Source organism: Ursus arctos, unplaced genomic scaffold, assembly GCF_023065955.2.
Source record: "Ursus arctos isolate Adak ecotype North America unplaced genomic scaffold, UrsArc2.0 scaffold_12, whole genome shotgun sequence".
In the NCBI taxonomy this organism is placed as follows: domain Eukaryota; kingdom Metazoa; phylum Chordata; class Mammalia; order Carnivora; family Ursidae; genus Ursus; species Ursus arctos.
The window spans coordinates 66,929,035-66,943,405 of NW_026622786.1; the positions used below are offsets into that span (position 1 = coordinate 66,929,035).

The window sequence follows — 14,371 nt, forward strand, 5'->3', positions numbered from 1 at the left end:
TAAATAGAGAAAGAGGGAAGGAAAGGCTTTCCAAGCAAGGATTCTTGGAATTAAAAATAAAAGTCTTACCAGACTATGTTCCGTTTGTCCAGAGGCTGTATGTCAGGCGCTAGGCTAACTGCTTTACTAGTAGGTGGGTTGCTAAACCCATTTCAAAGTATTTTACTGACATGCCCGTGGTCATTTAGCCAGTATGTGGTAGAGACAGATTCAGAGAAGGCAAATCATTGGCTCATACAGCAAGTAAGTGGCAAAGCTAGATCCAGAACACCTGTCTTCTGGCTTCCAGGTGTTTCTGATCCATTAGCTGATTCAGTCCTTACCACGGTTCCGTGCAGAGCTACTGCGAACTCCTTCGCACTCTTGCTAAATCTGAAGCAGAATGGGAACAAAAGGACTTTGTTGAACACTTACTTGAGTGCGATAAGATCTTTTTAGAAGTCAGATCCTCCAAACTCTTCTCTGTAAGTAGGGGAGAATGACCTCGATACTCTCAAAAACCTGAACCTTTAAAATTTTATTGAGTCTTGTGTCTTATCTTAAAAAAGAAAGGGATGTGGATTTTACATTATATCCCATAATACAGTAATGTTTGTTGTAATATAAAAATTCTGAATGAAATTTTATTTTGGTTTAAAGACTTCCTATCCCCATTTTAGAGACATGGAAACGAGAGATAGGTTATGTAATCTGTTCAAGGGCTATACCACCCATGAGTGTACAAGCTAGGATTTGAATCCATCGTCTGTCCTTTGCTGTTATCCATGATGCAGACCTGTGGCTTCTTATTCTGGCCCCAGGACTCTCACGACCACCACATTTCACCTATGTCTGTGCTCCATAGGCCTTATTCAGAAAGTATCCTAAAAGTCCAAATACAGCCCTGCTGGTATGTCACTGCGTGACCTGGCCAAATCCTATCAACCACTAGGCCTCAAAACACCCTTTCTAAGGACCCGAAGGAAAGATTTCCCTCATGCCTCGGGTCAGGAAAGGTAGATTCTGTAACTGAACAGTTTTATTTGGAGTTTTTATTTGGTTTTTTTTTTTTTTTTTGCTTTTCCCTTAGGACACTGGGTATTTTGTAACTGAGTTTTCCACTGTGCCAAGGTTGTTTAAAAGCCGAGAGCCAAATTCATACCCCACCCCCAGCAAGTGAAGGGAGTATCTTAGGGTATGAGTTGTGAGTTATGACCTCATACCTAGCACCAGCTAATTTCTCCTGTCCTTGTTTTGCTTTTTCGCCATGTCTTTAGTTACATGGTTTTTATTTTGTGGCATTCTTTCATTGTAAGCTTCTTCAAATTCTTTTTTGGAATGAGTGTTATCTATTAAATGACCAAATATGAAAATAAGCAAACAGTTGATGTTTCTGGGAGATACCGACAGTCTACTAAATGTCAAGTGTAAACAGACTCATTAGCTCCCAGAGACAGAGGGTAGCCAGGGCCTCGTGGCCAGTCCAGACTCCTGTCCTATTTTTTCTTAAAAGTTTGCCTCACTTTCCCAGTGAAAAGTAAAATAGCTTTTATACTTTAGGGGCCATTTCAGTTACCACCTCTTGAAGGAGGGCCTCTTGATAATCCCTCAGTTAAAACCAGTTCAAGCAAGTAAACAACATGGCATTGGAACTCAGAACAAATTCCTAACAAAATCCTCCCCTACCCTGCTCCCTTGCTTTCCTTAATTTTTTTCTAGGCATCTGTGCTTTTTTAGGCACTGGGGTATAGACCTAGATCCTTTCTTTTCACTCCACTGAAGGAGGCACACAAGCAATGTGACAGGTGACCTCAAGCTGCCCCTTTCCCTCCGTGGACTCAGTCTACTTTGCTTTGACATAAAGTAGTTGGGCTAGATGATTCCCAAAGCTCCTTGCTCTGATACCCCAGAGGCTGTGTTACGGGATAACCCAACTCGAGCTGCATCTTGGTGATCTTAAGGATGAAGCGTAATCACAGTTTTAAAGTATAAATTGAGGGCCTCAGAGGCCTATCTTTTAAACTCTGAAGCTGGATCCTGTAAAAGAAAGTTGTAACTTGCTCAAAACCTATGAAGAAAGAGAATTTCTAATCAGATGACTTGCTCTGGTAATAATATAAAATGGTACATCTGCGACAGACTTCTCGAGGCCCTATCAGAAGGCAGATACAGGGATAATAGAGAGATACGAAAAATGTGCAGCTCCCAACCGTGCAGGAGAGGACGGGGTAAGAGATGGAGAGAGGAGAGGTGGAGGTGGGAGAAAAAACAGGGTAGTATGTAAACACCTAATTATAATGTGAGACACTATTAAATCAACACCTGAGTGCTCTGAGCTCCATGGGTGCCCTGGGCGGTAGGTGGCGGGGAGAGCATCTGTCGGCTACGTATACATCCTCTCCAGCCTTGAGCTGCACCGTCACTTTAGACGCCATGTCTGTTCTTGCAGGTGCCCACATGGCCTCATATCGCCTGGAGCAGAGGGTAGGGAAGAAACAATCTGTCCTGGCAGAGAATCTTCTGAGTCATGACTGGAATAGCCTTCCTCTGGCTGTTTCTTGATGCATGGGTCTTTCCTCCAGAGCTGGGGTGGTGAAGCCCCTCTCTAACTGTTTGGGGTATCAGGATGAGACATGTGGCATTTCTCTCCAGCAGGAGTGAGGGTTTCAGTTTTTTATCCGGCCCTCTTTAAAAACCTAATCTACCCTTCCATATGCAATCTTTGAACACACATTTAAGACACAGTCCCCTCTTCCATCCTTTCAGTCATGGAGTCTGGACTGTAATCAGAATGACATTAATCAAATATAAACATAGGTGAAAGGGGCCGCCTGGCCTGCTCAGTCGGTGGAGCGTGTGACTCTGGATCCCAGGGTTGTGGGTTCGAGCCGCACACTGGGTGTAGAGATTACTTAAAAACCAAAAAAAATCTTTGAAAAACACACAGGTAACTGTCGAATTTCCACCTGTGAACACAGCGAAGGGAAGTCACAGAAGGTCACCCACACGTCAGCGGTAGCTTCTACCACTAGTCCGCGTGCAGAGGTGGTCCGGTCGTACAGCGTCACCCACCACAGCACGTACTGCTCCTGGGCCTCCAAACCTGGGAATGCAGCCAGGATATTTTCCTCGTTTCTCACGACTAACGGAACATAGGCTTCAGAGGTCAACAGTATCAGTTTGAATCTAGACTCTTCCACTTAGTTGCTGGGAGCTTGGGCAAGTAATTTAACCTCTCGGCCCCCAGCGTCTTCATTTGTAGAAAGGGGTAGCAGTGGCTGCCTCCGAAGGTGTGAGCACTGGCGCCCAGTAAGTGCTCAGCAAGTGGCAGCCGCAGCCGCCGCCGCTGCTAGTAATCCTGCTTCCAGAATGGCTCTGCAGTGTCCTGTGCCCCCTCCATTTCCGCTTGCCCTGCCTTGCGCAGGCTCCCAGAGGCTGAACTAAAACGCTCCTTTAAGCTGCCCTGGGGATGAAAGCCACTTGCATGCCTGACTTTTCCAATAACAGGAAGCTCCGAGAGCAGAAAGCACTCAGCGAAATATACGGAAGCAATCTCCACGTGCGGCCCAGCTTTTGTCTGCCACCCCACTCTACATCCCGCTGAATTTAACCCCTAGTCGGGGGATTCGGTCTCCACCTTGAGGGAGGCTTGCTCTCTCCCTGAGGGAAAGCTAAGGCATTTTTTATTATTCTGATGGGAGTAGGTACCCGAAGGGAGGCTGAGCCTCAGCCCCAGAAGGGGATGGGGTTGGGGGATCCCCAGGAGGGGTATCCGGGCATCAGCTGGTGGGCCAGGTGAGGTTTGAGGATACTTTCAACCTTCGCCATAGTACTTTTCCTCCTAATTGTCTTTGGAGCATTTACTATAATTGAGATTAATTCATATTGTATGATTGTTTGCTTAATATGAAATTTGCTTTTTCATTTCACTATTAGCTATCTCTGAAAACAGAGGCTGTGTCTCTCTTGCCCTATCCTCAGGAACATGCCCGGCACAGGGCAGATGCTCCATTGATGTTTACTGAATTAACAAACAAATAAATAAGTGAGGGGTCAAAGAGTGAACGCACGGTGCTATCTGGGAAAGCCGCGTCACACAGCCCTTGTTTAGCATGAGGAGAAGCGGAAAGAGGGCCATGTGGAGGGCAGAAGGTGGGGCTGGGGAGCAGGGAAGGCGATGGTGAGCAGTAGGGTCGGGCAAATAGAAGGGAGGCATCCCACTTCAGTGAGGTGTGGGCATGAGCTCAGGGCCTTGAGATGCTGGTTTACGAACGTTCATCAACCCTACTCCTTTTCCTCAGAGGGGACTGGCTCTCCCCACTCCTTCCCCTGTGAGAGTCAGTCTTCTATTTAGAACACTGACCCACTTTTATTGTCTGGAGTTTGGTCCTGAACATAATAGGTAGCTCTTCGTTTGTTTTCCAAATGTAAGTTTACATTGAAATATAAAAACTGCCTTTTCAAATAGCACATAAAACCCATGGAGATTTTTCACACCCTTCTTGAATGCCAAGCTAACAAATGTACTCTTTATCAGAAATACAATGTGGATCATTAAATTATTCTAAGAAAGGAGAAATTTAATTTTAGAATGATCAGTCCTACAGCCAGTGAGGACGCTAGACTGGAGTAAGAGAGATCAGAAGCAGCGAGTTTAGAGAGAGGCCAACGGCATGTGAAATACTTTTCTAGGGAGCAGGCTATGCCTGGGTAGGGCAGGGAGGGGGCAGGAGAGCCCGAGATGCTTTGAAAATGACTATGGCTGGGGAGGGGAGCAAATGAACAGGGAAGGGAGGTTGCAGGAAAAGGAGGGCCTGAGCTCTGAATCCAAATGTGTGCCTGTGCCCCTGTGACCCCTGTTTCCGGAGGGTACCGATCGTCAGGTCTTCCCCAGGATGGCCAGCTTCTGGAGTGACAGGAGAATGCACAGGGATACTGGTGCTCTTGTTGAAATCATCTCCAGTCTATGCCATGAAAGACTGACTTTTCCCCAAATAGCTATTCTGCACGAAACACAGAAAGCAAAACAGAACACATAATCAGCGACTATTCTCTTCTACCACGCAGAACCCCACACATCAAACCAGCCCCTGAGCTCCCAGAACACCACGTCCCTTTCTCATTCTGAGAAGTAATTGCAATGCAGTTCGTGACCAAAATGAAAAGTCCATTTTTAACCATAGCCTCATAATTACCCATCCAGATGAAGAAAGCCAAAGTCTCTGGGGTCCAATCCCTAGGTCCCCAAGGCAGAAAGAGAGGATTCTGAGAAAAATTATGGGACCAGTGTGTGTGTGTACTGGGAGAGAGGGGAACAAAACTAAAGCCCTCCTCTGATGCCCAATTCAGTAGGACCCTGTCTAGTTGTCATTCTGTAACAGGTGAGCAGCGGATCTGTATGGGGCATTATCTATTGGTCAGACACTGGGCTAGTGTCAGAGGGGAGAGAAGTAATGATGCTATAGCCCCTGCCCTCGGGAGAACAGGGAGCTCACACAACCAGTGCAGAGGACAGAGGAGTAAATAGGCCAGGGAAATGTAGTGTGATGGTGCTCTGAAGGTCAGGGGCATCTAAGGACAAGATCCAGTCGGCCTTGGCAGGTCTAGACAGACTTTACAGAAGAGGTGGCATGCTAGTCAAGAGCTGGGTAACAAGTAGGAATTAGCCAGGCAAAGCAGGTTGGGTGCAGGATTATTGTTCCAAGAAGAGGAGATTGTGCAAAGGCCTAGAGGGGAGAGCACAACAAATTGGGGGAACTAGAAGTGGTTTATCATGGTTGGAGCTCAGGGCCCGAGAGAACAGGAGAACAGGTGGGAACCGGATCATGGAAGTTGTCCAATAACAGCCAAAGGTTACACTTTTTTTCCTGTAGGAACCCTAATTAGTTTGAAGATGTGTATTCTAGAAAGTTCACTACAGATGCGGCTGCAATGTAGACAAATGGAAGACACAAGACTTGAACTAGGGAAGCCGGTTGAGAGGCTGTTGTAAAAGAGCAGGTCCCATATGGTGAGAAGCCCGAAGTCTCGCCCAGAGGGGAGGGCAGAGCTGGAGCTGGCGCTCAGAGAGCCTGGCTTTCCGCCAATGTGCTCCCCACTCTGCCTGGTGTCTCCCCTCCCCTGGCCCATGTCCAGAGGGATTCTTTCTCTTTTTCTCAGCTTCTCCTTCCTGTTAGGCTCCTGGAAGTTGGTCTACACTCTTTTTATGGTTGAGGTACCTAACTGCCAGCTACCTCAAGGGCACGCCTGGGATAACGCTGCTCAGCGATGCTAGGATCAGGATTCACACCTTTGTCTCATTTTGAGTTCGACTCTTTCTACAAAATGCTTTCTGTAACTGCAGTGAGAGGCTTCAGATATGAGGAAAGAATATCTCCTTGGTTGGTTACTGCCTGGAAGTCTCCACCATATTCAGAGGACTTTGTCTACACCACAAGGCTGTAGTTGCTGGGCTTTTCAAACTGCCTCCTTGTAACAAAATAACCAAATGGTAGTCTACTGCTTGTCTTGCTGATTAATGCCAAGTTCCCTGAAAAAGAGACTAGAAACAAAACCACAGTTTTAAGAGCAAACATATCCGTTATGACAAGAAATATATGTGATTTACAGTCTCATACTTCAGAACAAAGACTCAGCCTGGGACAAAAAGTAGAATGCTGCATGAGATTAAAAAGTACTTCGTTTATTAGATATAAATATGATCTCATTAAATTAAACACAAGCAAGAAAGATGACAAGAAAGTACACCATAATGCTAACTGTGGTTCTCTTTCAGTGGTGGAATTTCATTAATTTTTACTTTCTCAGTTTTCTGGAAATTTGGAAAATTATAAAAAAATAAGCATGTGTCATTTTCATAATTACGAAATTTTTAAAGATGGGTTCTTGAACTTGAGACAACAGTAGTTTTCATTGAGAATAACTGAACCCATAAAAGGTCCAAAATTCCTGGGTAAGGTTTCTAATTGACTCACCTTTCAGTATCTCCACCCTTGGGGCAGTTATCTGGGACCAGAGGTGGAGTGACATTGCATTCACAAGACAGCTTCCACCGGATGCATGGGGAAATAAGGATAACTCCTGGAGCAAGTATGCTGGCCAACAGTTCCTTGAGCACCCACTCTAGATACTCTGGCCATCCCTGGCTAGCACCAAATTCAGATTGTTCCTGTTGACCTTGGAACCCCCAACACCCATGGTCTTTATCCAGTCATGACTCAGCATTTACACATGGTGGTTAAGCACAGAAATGGGTTTCTTCTGAATGTCTGTAAGGCAAGAAGGCTGGATGCAGGGTTCACACACAGACAAAAATCTATACCTCAACTCCTAATCGACCCGGGTCTGGCTTAGCCACACTCCTCCAGGAGTTCATGGAATACCATACGGGCACAGTTGGACACATTTCCGTGTGTGGAGGCCTGGAATTCCTTCACCTGAGAAGGAACGTTCTCCCCTAACACCCCTCAAATCACACGCACATGCACACACATACACACAGGCCCACACTACTGCTACCACACATGCGAAGGCCTGGCCTTCCTGAGACAGTAGCTTATGGTCAGCTAGTGGTTCAGCTGGTCAGCTCTCAGCCAGCAGCCCCTGTTAACCTAGCAAACCTGCCGCCCAGCTAGCCAACTTCATTTCCTCCAGCTAACAGTCATGTTCTCCCACCCAAGTGGTTAGATCACATATCCTCTCCGTTCGAAAGACCCTTATCTCTCTCAGTTGGTAACTAATTATAATTTGGTAGTTCTTTAGGTCCAATATGCCCCCTCTATATATAACTGATTAAACATTACATACACAAATCATGTGCCCTAATTTTAAAAGTGTACAGTTTTCATTGGCAATCCCAAATGATGATACTAGGCAGACTATTTAGTAATGAAAATTTTATCTTTCATTCCATTCCTTTTATTTTTGAAGAACTTTGATAGAAGTCCTTCAATTATTTGGACATTCCAGTTTCTTAGGTAAAACTCATCACACAGTGATTCTTGAAGGCACTCTGCAAGAATTTTTCTTTTTATTTTTTCATTCTTGTTTACACATACAACAGGCAGATATTGCCGTCCTGTCTTAAGAGCTACAGGTTAAACAATAGCCTACACTTATCTGCTTAGGCCACTAGGTGGTGCACATATATGTCTGTGAACTATAGGTTAAATGGGCTTGTCACCAGGTTAGATTTAATTCATCACCACAGGAGTGGTACAGACAGTAGGAGCTGCTGGAGTCCAGAAGAGACAGTGATCCTGTGGGTGGAGGTAGAAGAAGGAAGGTCTCCCACAGGAGGTGGGAGCCAGTATTGCTGGCTGTGGAGATGACAGGAACAAAATCGTAAAGGCAAGAAAGCCTAAAGACGTGGCAGAGAGAAAGTCCTGTAGAGGAAGTGGCATGGTTGCTTTCCATGCTGATTAATTCCGACTTAAGAGGGCCGTGGCAGAGGGAATGACAGAATAGTTGAATCATTTGAACCAGATGACATCAAACATTCCTTCCAGACCTTTCTGCTGGCACCAGAGATAGAGGGATGAAATGACAGTCTTATCCTTGAATAAGGACCTCATGAGGAAAACAGAAGAAACAGACAGTTAAAACAGAGCATGATATAAGAGGTTGGCTTTACAAGATGCATTAGAAGAGCGAAGGACAGACAGAGATTAGGTTTGGAAGTTGGCATGCACAGAAGATGTCATGGATGTCCCGAGCATTGAGGGGAGACCTCCTAGAAGACAGAAGACCATGAAAGATTAGGCAGAGAGAATAGCATGAGCAAAGACTGGGGGGCGGAGGGGAAAGGATAATGTGGATTTCAGGAATGCTTCGTTGAATTTAGCAAATGCTTACAGAGGGGTACTGTATGCCCTGGACTGAATAATGCATCTTCTAGGCCCTTAACATGCTCCCCAGCTAGTGAGGAAGACACACATCCACTGGTAATTGCGATGTGAGAGGATAGCTGAAAAATTTGGCCCTTTCTAAATTCTGACTCTGTCCTTTGAGCCCCCAGTGCTCTGTCTACAGGGATTCTCAGGGAACACTTTATACCAGAAGAGGGAGCCCGCAAGCACAGTACCCGGTTGCATTTGGCTCCCTATCCCTGAACGTATTTCACTAGCCCTCATTTTACAGGTGTGAAGTTTGAGGCCAGAGACATACAGTAAGTTATCCAAACTCCACAGAGAAGCCAAGACACAAGCCCACGTCTGTCTGCCACCTGTCAGGTTTTCTTCTCTTTTTCTCTACCGGAGCCTGGACACAGAGTCACCATTTAGAGATAGCTCTTAATTAGGAAATAGACTCTTCTCAGATAAATAAATTTCTTTCACCAACCACAGGCATCACAAAGTCAAGCTTATGGAAAAATAGAAGGATGTATTGTATCCTTTCCTCATGCGTGAGAGAAGTGCCAAGCCATACAGGTTGGCCTTGGCAAAGGCAGCTTGAGCCAATTGTGCTACTGGCCTGGTTCTGTGTTTGGGAGGGAAGGCAGTCCGGCTCCAGCATTCCTTCTAGCCCATGTGTGTGGGTGTGTGTTTCTTTTCAGAGTGAGGATGTGTGTTCACCGTGTAGGTCAGTGACATCTTAGAGTTGCATTGTTGGCTTGAAAATGTCAGCTGGAATGAGTTATTAGCTGGCAGGAAAACAGTGAGGTTGATTGAGAAGTCCATGAGGGGACACAGATCTGCTTTTAGGCTCATGAGAAGTCAGTGAAGTAAGAGGTAGAGAGATCTTAAAGAGTTTTTGACTGGGACAGATCAAAGTTAAACAGAGGAGGAAGGAGGCCATGAAGGCAAGGAGTTTTGAGACCAGGTCTTATGAGGAAAGGACATAGGACTCGGCGTGTTTAGCCTGGAGAGAAGACATAGATCTACAGATGTCCAAACTCTTGTCATGGGCTGAGGCAGCTAGAAACAGTGACGTTGTCATAAGGAAGCTGCTTTTAAACCTGCGCAAAGGAGAGCTAACAAACTGATAAGAAGTAGTGAGTTCCCCATTTAAGAAAAGATGAAACATGCAATTCATACAACTGGTGGGGCCATCGCAGAGGGGATTCCTGTCCTGACAGCAGGTCAAACTCAATAACCTTTGAGCTCGAAGTATTCATGATTCTGTTTTTCTCTAAGATTGATTTATTTGAGAGAGTGCACATGAGTGTGGTGAGAGGCAAAGGGAGAGAGAGAATTCAAGCAGACTCCTGCTGAGCATGGAGCCCAACACGTGGCTCCATCCCAGGACCTGAGCTGAAATCAAGAGTCGGCCCCTTAACTGCCTGAGCCACCCAGGTACCCCCCAAGTATCCATAATTCTATGAAAAAGGAAAAAAATAGCTTATATAAACCAAGGATCACATGGACTGTAGTAATAACAACAGCATCAATACTGTGTCTTTTTATTGAGCACCTATCATAATGATTTATGCACATTTTGGGCTTTCAAGGCAGCATTAGAACGGACTGAATTCTAATCTTGGCCCTGACATTTAATGAAGATGTTGCCTTGAGCAGATAATTTCCTTCTCTGAACCTCATGTAATACTGACCCCGCAGGATTTCCAAGAGTATGAAAAGAAATGACATGTCAAAGCACCTGGTACTGTGCCTGGCCTATGGTTGTTGCCCCAAAAATGTTGCTGCCTTCCCGTTTCTGCTTAAGCAGAATTCCAGGAAGCTGTTCTCCATTCTTGAAGAGAGGCAAGATAGAGTGGGAAATGCAGATAAGGTGAAATATGGCAAAGAATCCATTAAAAGAAATACCAGATAATCAGAAGCTCCTGTAATATGTTGCCTAGAACAGTGGTTCTCAAAGTGGAGTTTGTTTGAACCCCTTTTGAGGAAAAAAAATACAGATTTCCAGGACTATTTATGGAAAGTCAAGTGTAGAAAAGAGAAAGAAGTCATCTGGGGCTTAAGGAATCCTGACTGAAGTCTCTAGGAGAGTTGCTCACTGCCCCACCCCCAGCCTCCAATACCCACTTCTCCATCCGCAGGTTCCCATGACACCCAGTTCAGGACAGAGCCTCCCTGTAGGTATGCTGTGATGTGCGGCAAGCCTACTGAGATATTGGTCCCTCAGCCCTTGGGTTAGCCAGGGCCAGTTGCCTCCAAACACAAGCAGCCTCATCCATATGGCCCAGTGTGCCAGACAGATATTTGCTATGATTGTTGTATGGTACAGAGATGAGGATTCAATTAGAAAGGAACGGTTTGATCATCAGTAATTCAAATTGTCATAGCGTTGCTGAGCAAATGAAAAAAATAAACCAGCCCAGGAATATCTTGGTTAGAAAGGAATATAAGGAGGGTGACAGTGACATAAGAACCCAAGGCAAAGAGGATTGCCAGGATATGAGACACTTAACCAGTGTGGCCAGTGTGAACAAAGACTGTCTGGTACAGAAGAATGAGCCTATAGCCTTCCCCTAAATATGGTATAGGTTTGACTGGAAGACCTCTAAGGCCTCTCACTTCTGACCATCCAAGGATGAACAAAAAGGCCATCCAATCCCTTTGTCTCTAGGGTGCAATGCCTCTGTGCAGAATTGTGAGTGAACGCCGTGTTCTCCACCTTATGCCCTGCTCTGTGTGTCCGAACATCCCTTTTGCATGTCCACCTGAGCTGCTAAGCACAGTTCGGCTCTGGCTCAATTCAGTGATCTCACAGTATGTTTTCTTTTGCAGCAACAGCGGCAGCTTGACCTCCTGACAATAACCAGTCCCGGTGAGTAGGTGCGGCCGTTCTGCTTTGGCTTTTTCCTTATTTCCCAGAGCGATGCCTGGTGGCCTAGCCAAATGCAATTCCTGCCCTCCTCCTTTGGCTCCCTGGATGAACAGCAGAATTCTTGGCTCCATGAATATAACCCTTCTCCCTCCATCCTCTGCCCCTTGGCAGTTTTTTTTTTCCTCCCTCCCAGCTCTGTGCTGCCTCCTCTTGACGCTGCAGATGGCAGGGCTGATACTCTGATGTTGCTGCGTATTCCAGGGCCAAGTTCTCCCCAGATCATTCGATAAACTCAAGTGTCAAGGAATTGTCCTGGTCTCATGAGAAATAAGTTTTGAAATCATGGGGAACAGGCAAATTGCCTGGCAGGGGGCATGGAATGGAGGAAGGATGGCTCATGAGGAGGGACTAGTCTGAGAAAGTGACCAGATTTGCTCTTCTGCGCTCAGGGTCAGAATAACTCTTGTCTCTTGTATAGGGGAAAGACAAGTTCCCTAACAAAGCTGTGGCCATGGTATTAAAAACTCCCTTCTTCCCCCCAAGCTTGGCATCTAGCCTAGAGAGTGGTTGAGTAGTTTAATCCTGCCAGAGAAGTATTTTATTTTGGTTTGGGAACTTGAGACAAAACTGGCCAACAAGAGGTGCTGTTCTCTTTTGGGATCCACGAGGATGGCGATGCCAGCAGGGTTAGTGAGCATTCAAGAATGGGTGTTGTGGGTCATCTTCATCTGTTCAAAATATTTAACAGCCCTGGTGACCCCCTGCTGTGCTAGGCATTAACACTTTGGTTACTGGACTGTGGGGAGATAGGATCCTGGGGGAGGGGCAAGTGTGGCAGAATGGTCACATGGCAGGGTTGGGGGCTCTAAGAGTGGCTAATTACTGATACATACGGAGGTCATTTCAACATGTTGGCGTCCAGTACGGCCGTACCGTGTTGTTTCTGCCTTTCACCAAGCTTGCCGTGCTGTAGCTGCGTGCCACATGGCTCACTTACAAAGAGATTGAGAAATCGCCCTCTGCAGTCACTGTCTTAGCGCAAACGCTAGTTCATCTGGTCCCCGTCGCTGAGGTGTAAGACAGTGGCTGCAAGTGTAAGTTGAATCTACCAAGTTCAGGTGACCTTACTGTATTTCCACCTGATAGAGCTTTGTGAACTTGGGACTCTAGAAGAACAGAAATGAAGTGGTTTGAAAAATGTTTCATCTGTTCTGTAGATGAGCTGCGTTTAATATATATGATTAACATATGTAGAAATTCCAAATCATGGGCTAACATCACAAGAGTGACCCACTCCTGTGACCTACCAATCCCTCCCCACTAAGGTGCTGGTGAGGATTATCGCTGTCCGTTGTGATTGTGTACTCTTCTACTCCACGTACGCCGACCTGGATTGCCTGCTTCCACATTCCAGTCTCATCTGGGCACACCCTGATACGATGCTGATGTATAAATTGGAGGGGGGTCTCGATATGTCTTCAGACCCTGTTTACTGCAGTCTTTTGTACTAGCTCTTTCTGTTCCTAATTGCTGCTGCATAAATTCAAGCAGAGTAATGGTGACTCTAAGGGTACTCCTTCGGAAGAGCTGTGGAACTGCAAAATGCTGAGCGCCGCCAGAGTTTGGAATGGTTTATAATCTTGCCTACTTTTAGATGTGAGAAAAATACCTCCTGGGTCAAAGTTCCCAAAAGGTGTGCTGTGGTGTACTGGTGTCCTGCAGATAGGCTGCCTTTGTGTGATATCGTAAGATATGCACTTGTGAGATATTAATCCACTTACCTCTCAGGACACAGGTAGGACCTGGACAGCTGGAGCCCCCAAGGCGGTAACCTCGCTCCAGTGTGTCAGACAAATACCCACTTGTGCCATGTATTATCATGTGCCGTATGTTACCATTTGTACCGTCTACGCCAGAGAGTCCCCTATTTAAAAAAATTGATAAATTTAGTTGAGACTCTTCTATACTTTTATCTGATGGCAACTTTCTTCCTTTACCGTATAAGTAACCACTACAATAAATTCTGGTTTTTCCATATACGCACACACACACACACACACACACACACACACACACAAATAGAATAGGTATAACTGGTATTTTTTTTTACAAATTCCTCTAAATGATGTCACACTGTAAATGGCATTCTGTGACTTTCCCCCTAATCATTATTATATTGTAGAGATTGATTCAGGTAGATTCATGTACCTCTGGTTTATTCATTTTAACTGCTATATAGTATTTCACATATGATTATATCACAATTTATTTATCCACTTTATTGATCATAATTTAGGCTATTCCCAGGTTTTTTAAATAATTTTTTACAATCGCAAGCAATGCTACTAAGAGCATTTTTGTGCCTGTCTCCTTGTGTATAAGGGCATATAGTTAGGAGAGGAATCATTGACTATATGCATCTTCAAATTTACTATGTAATGGACAATTATTTTCTAAGGTAGTTGAACAAATATACTTCCAGCAGTAAAGTATAAGGGTTTCCACTTCCTTGAATCCTCAATACTTGGAATTGTCAGACTTACAAAATTTTACCTGTCATCCTGATAAATATGAAATATCCCTTTGTTTTTATATTTGTTTCCCTGATTACTGATAGGGTTGAGTATCTTTTCATATGTTTATTGACCACTTTGGTTTCTTCTTT

At 45.1% G+C, this 14,371-nt stretch overlaps 1 protein-coding gene across 1 annotated transcript in view; it reads left to right on the plus strand.

The window, feature by feature from the left end:
• Window positions 1–13,493, plus strand: part of LOC113254217 (cytosolic carboxypeptidase 6-like) — a 1,048,184-nt gene extending 1,034,691 nt beyond the window's left edge. The window contains exon 7 of the mRNA XM_057310254.1: window positions 11,667–13,493. Within this exon, the coding sequence (XP_057166237.1) occupies window positions 11,667–11,714 (48 nt within the window). The 3' untranslated portion in view covers window positions 11,715–13,493. The remainder of the gene's footprint in view (window positions 1–11,666) is intronic.
• The last annotated feature ends 878 nt before the right edge of the window (window positions 13,494–14,371 follow it).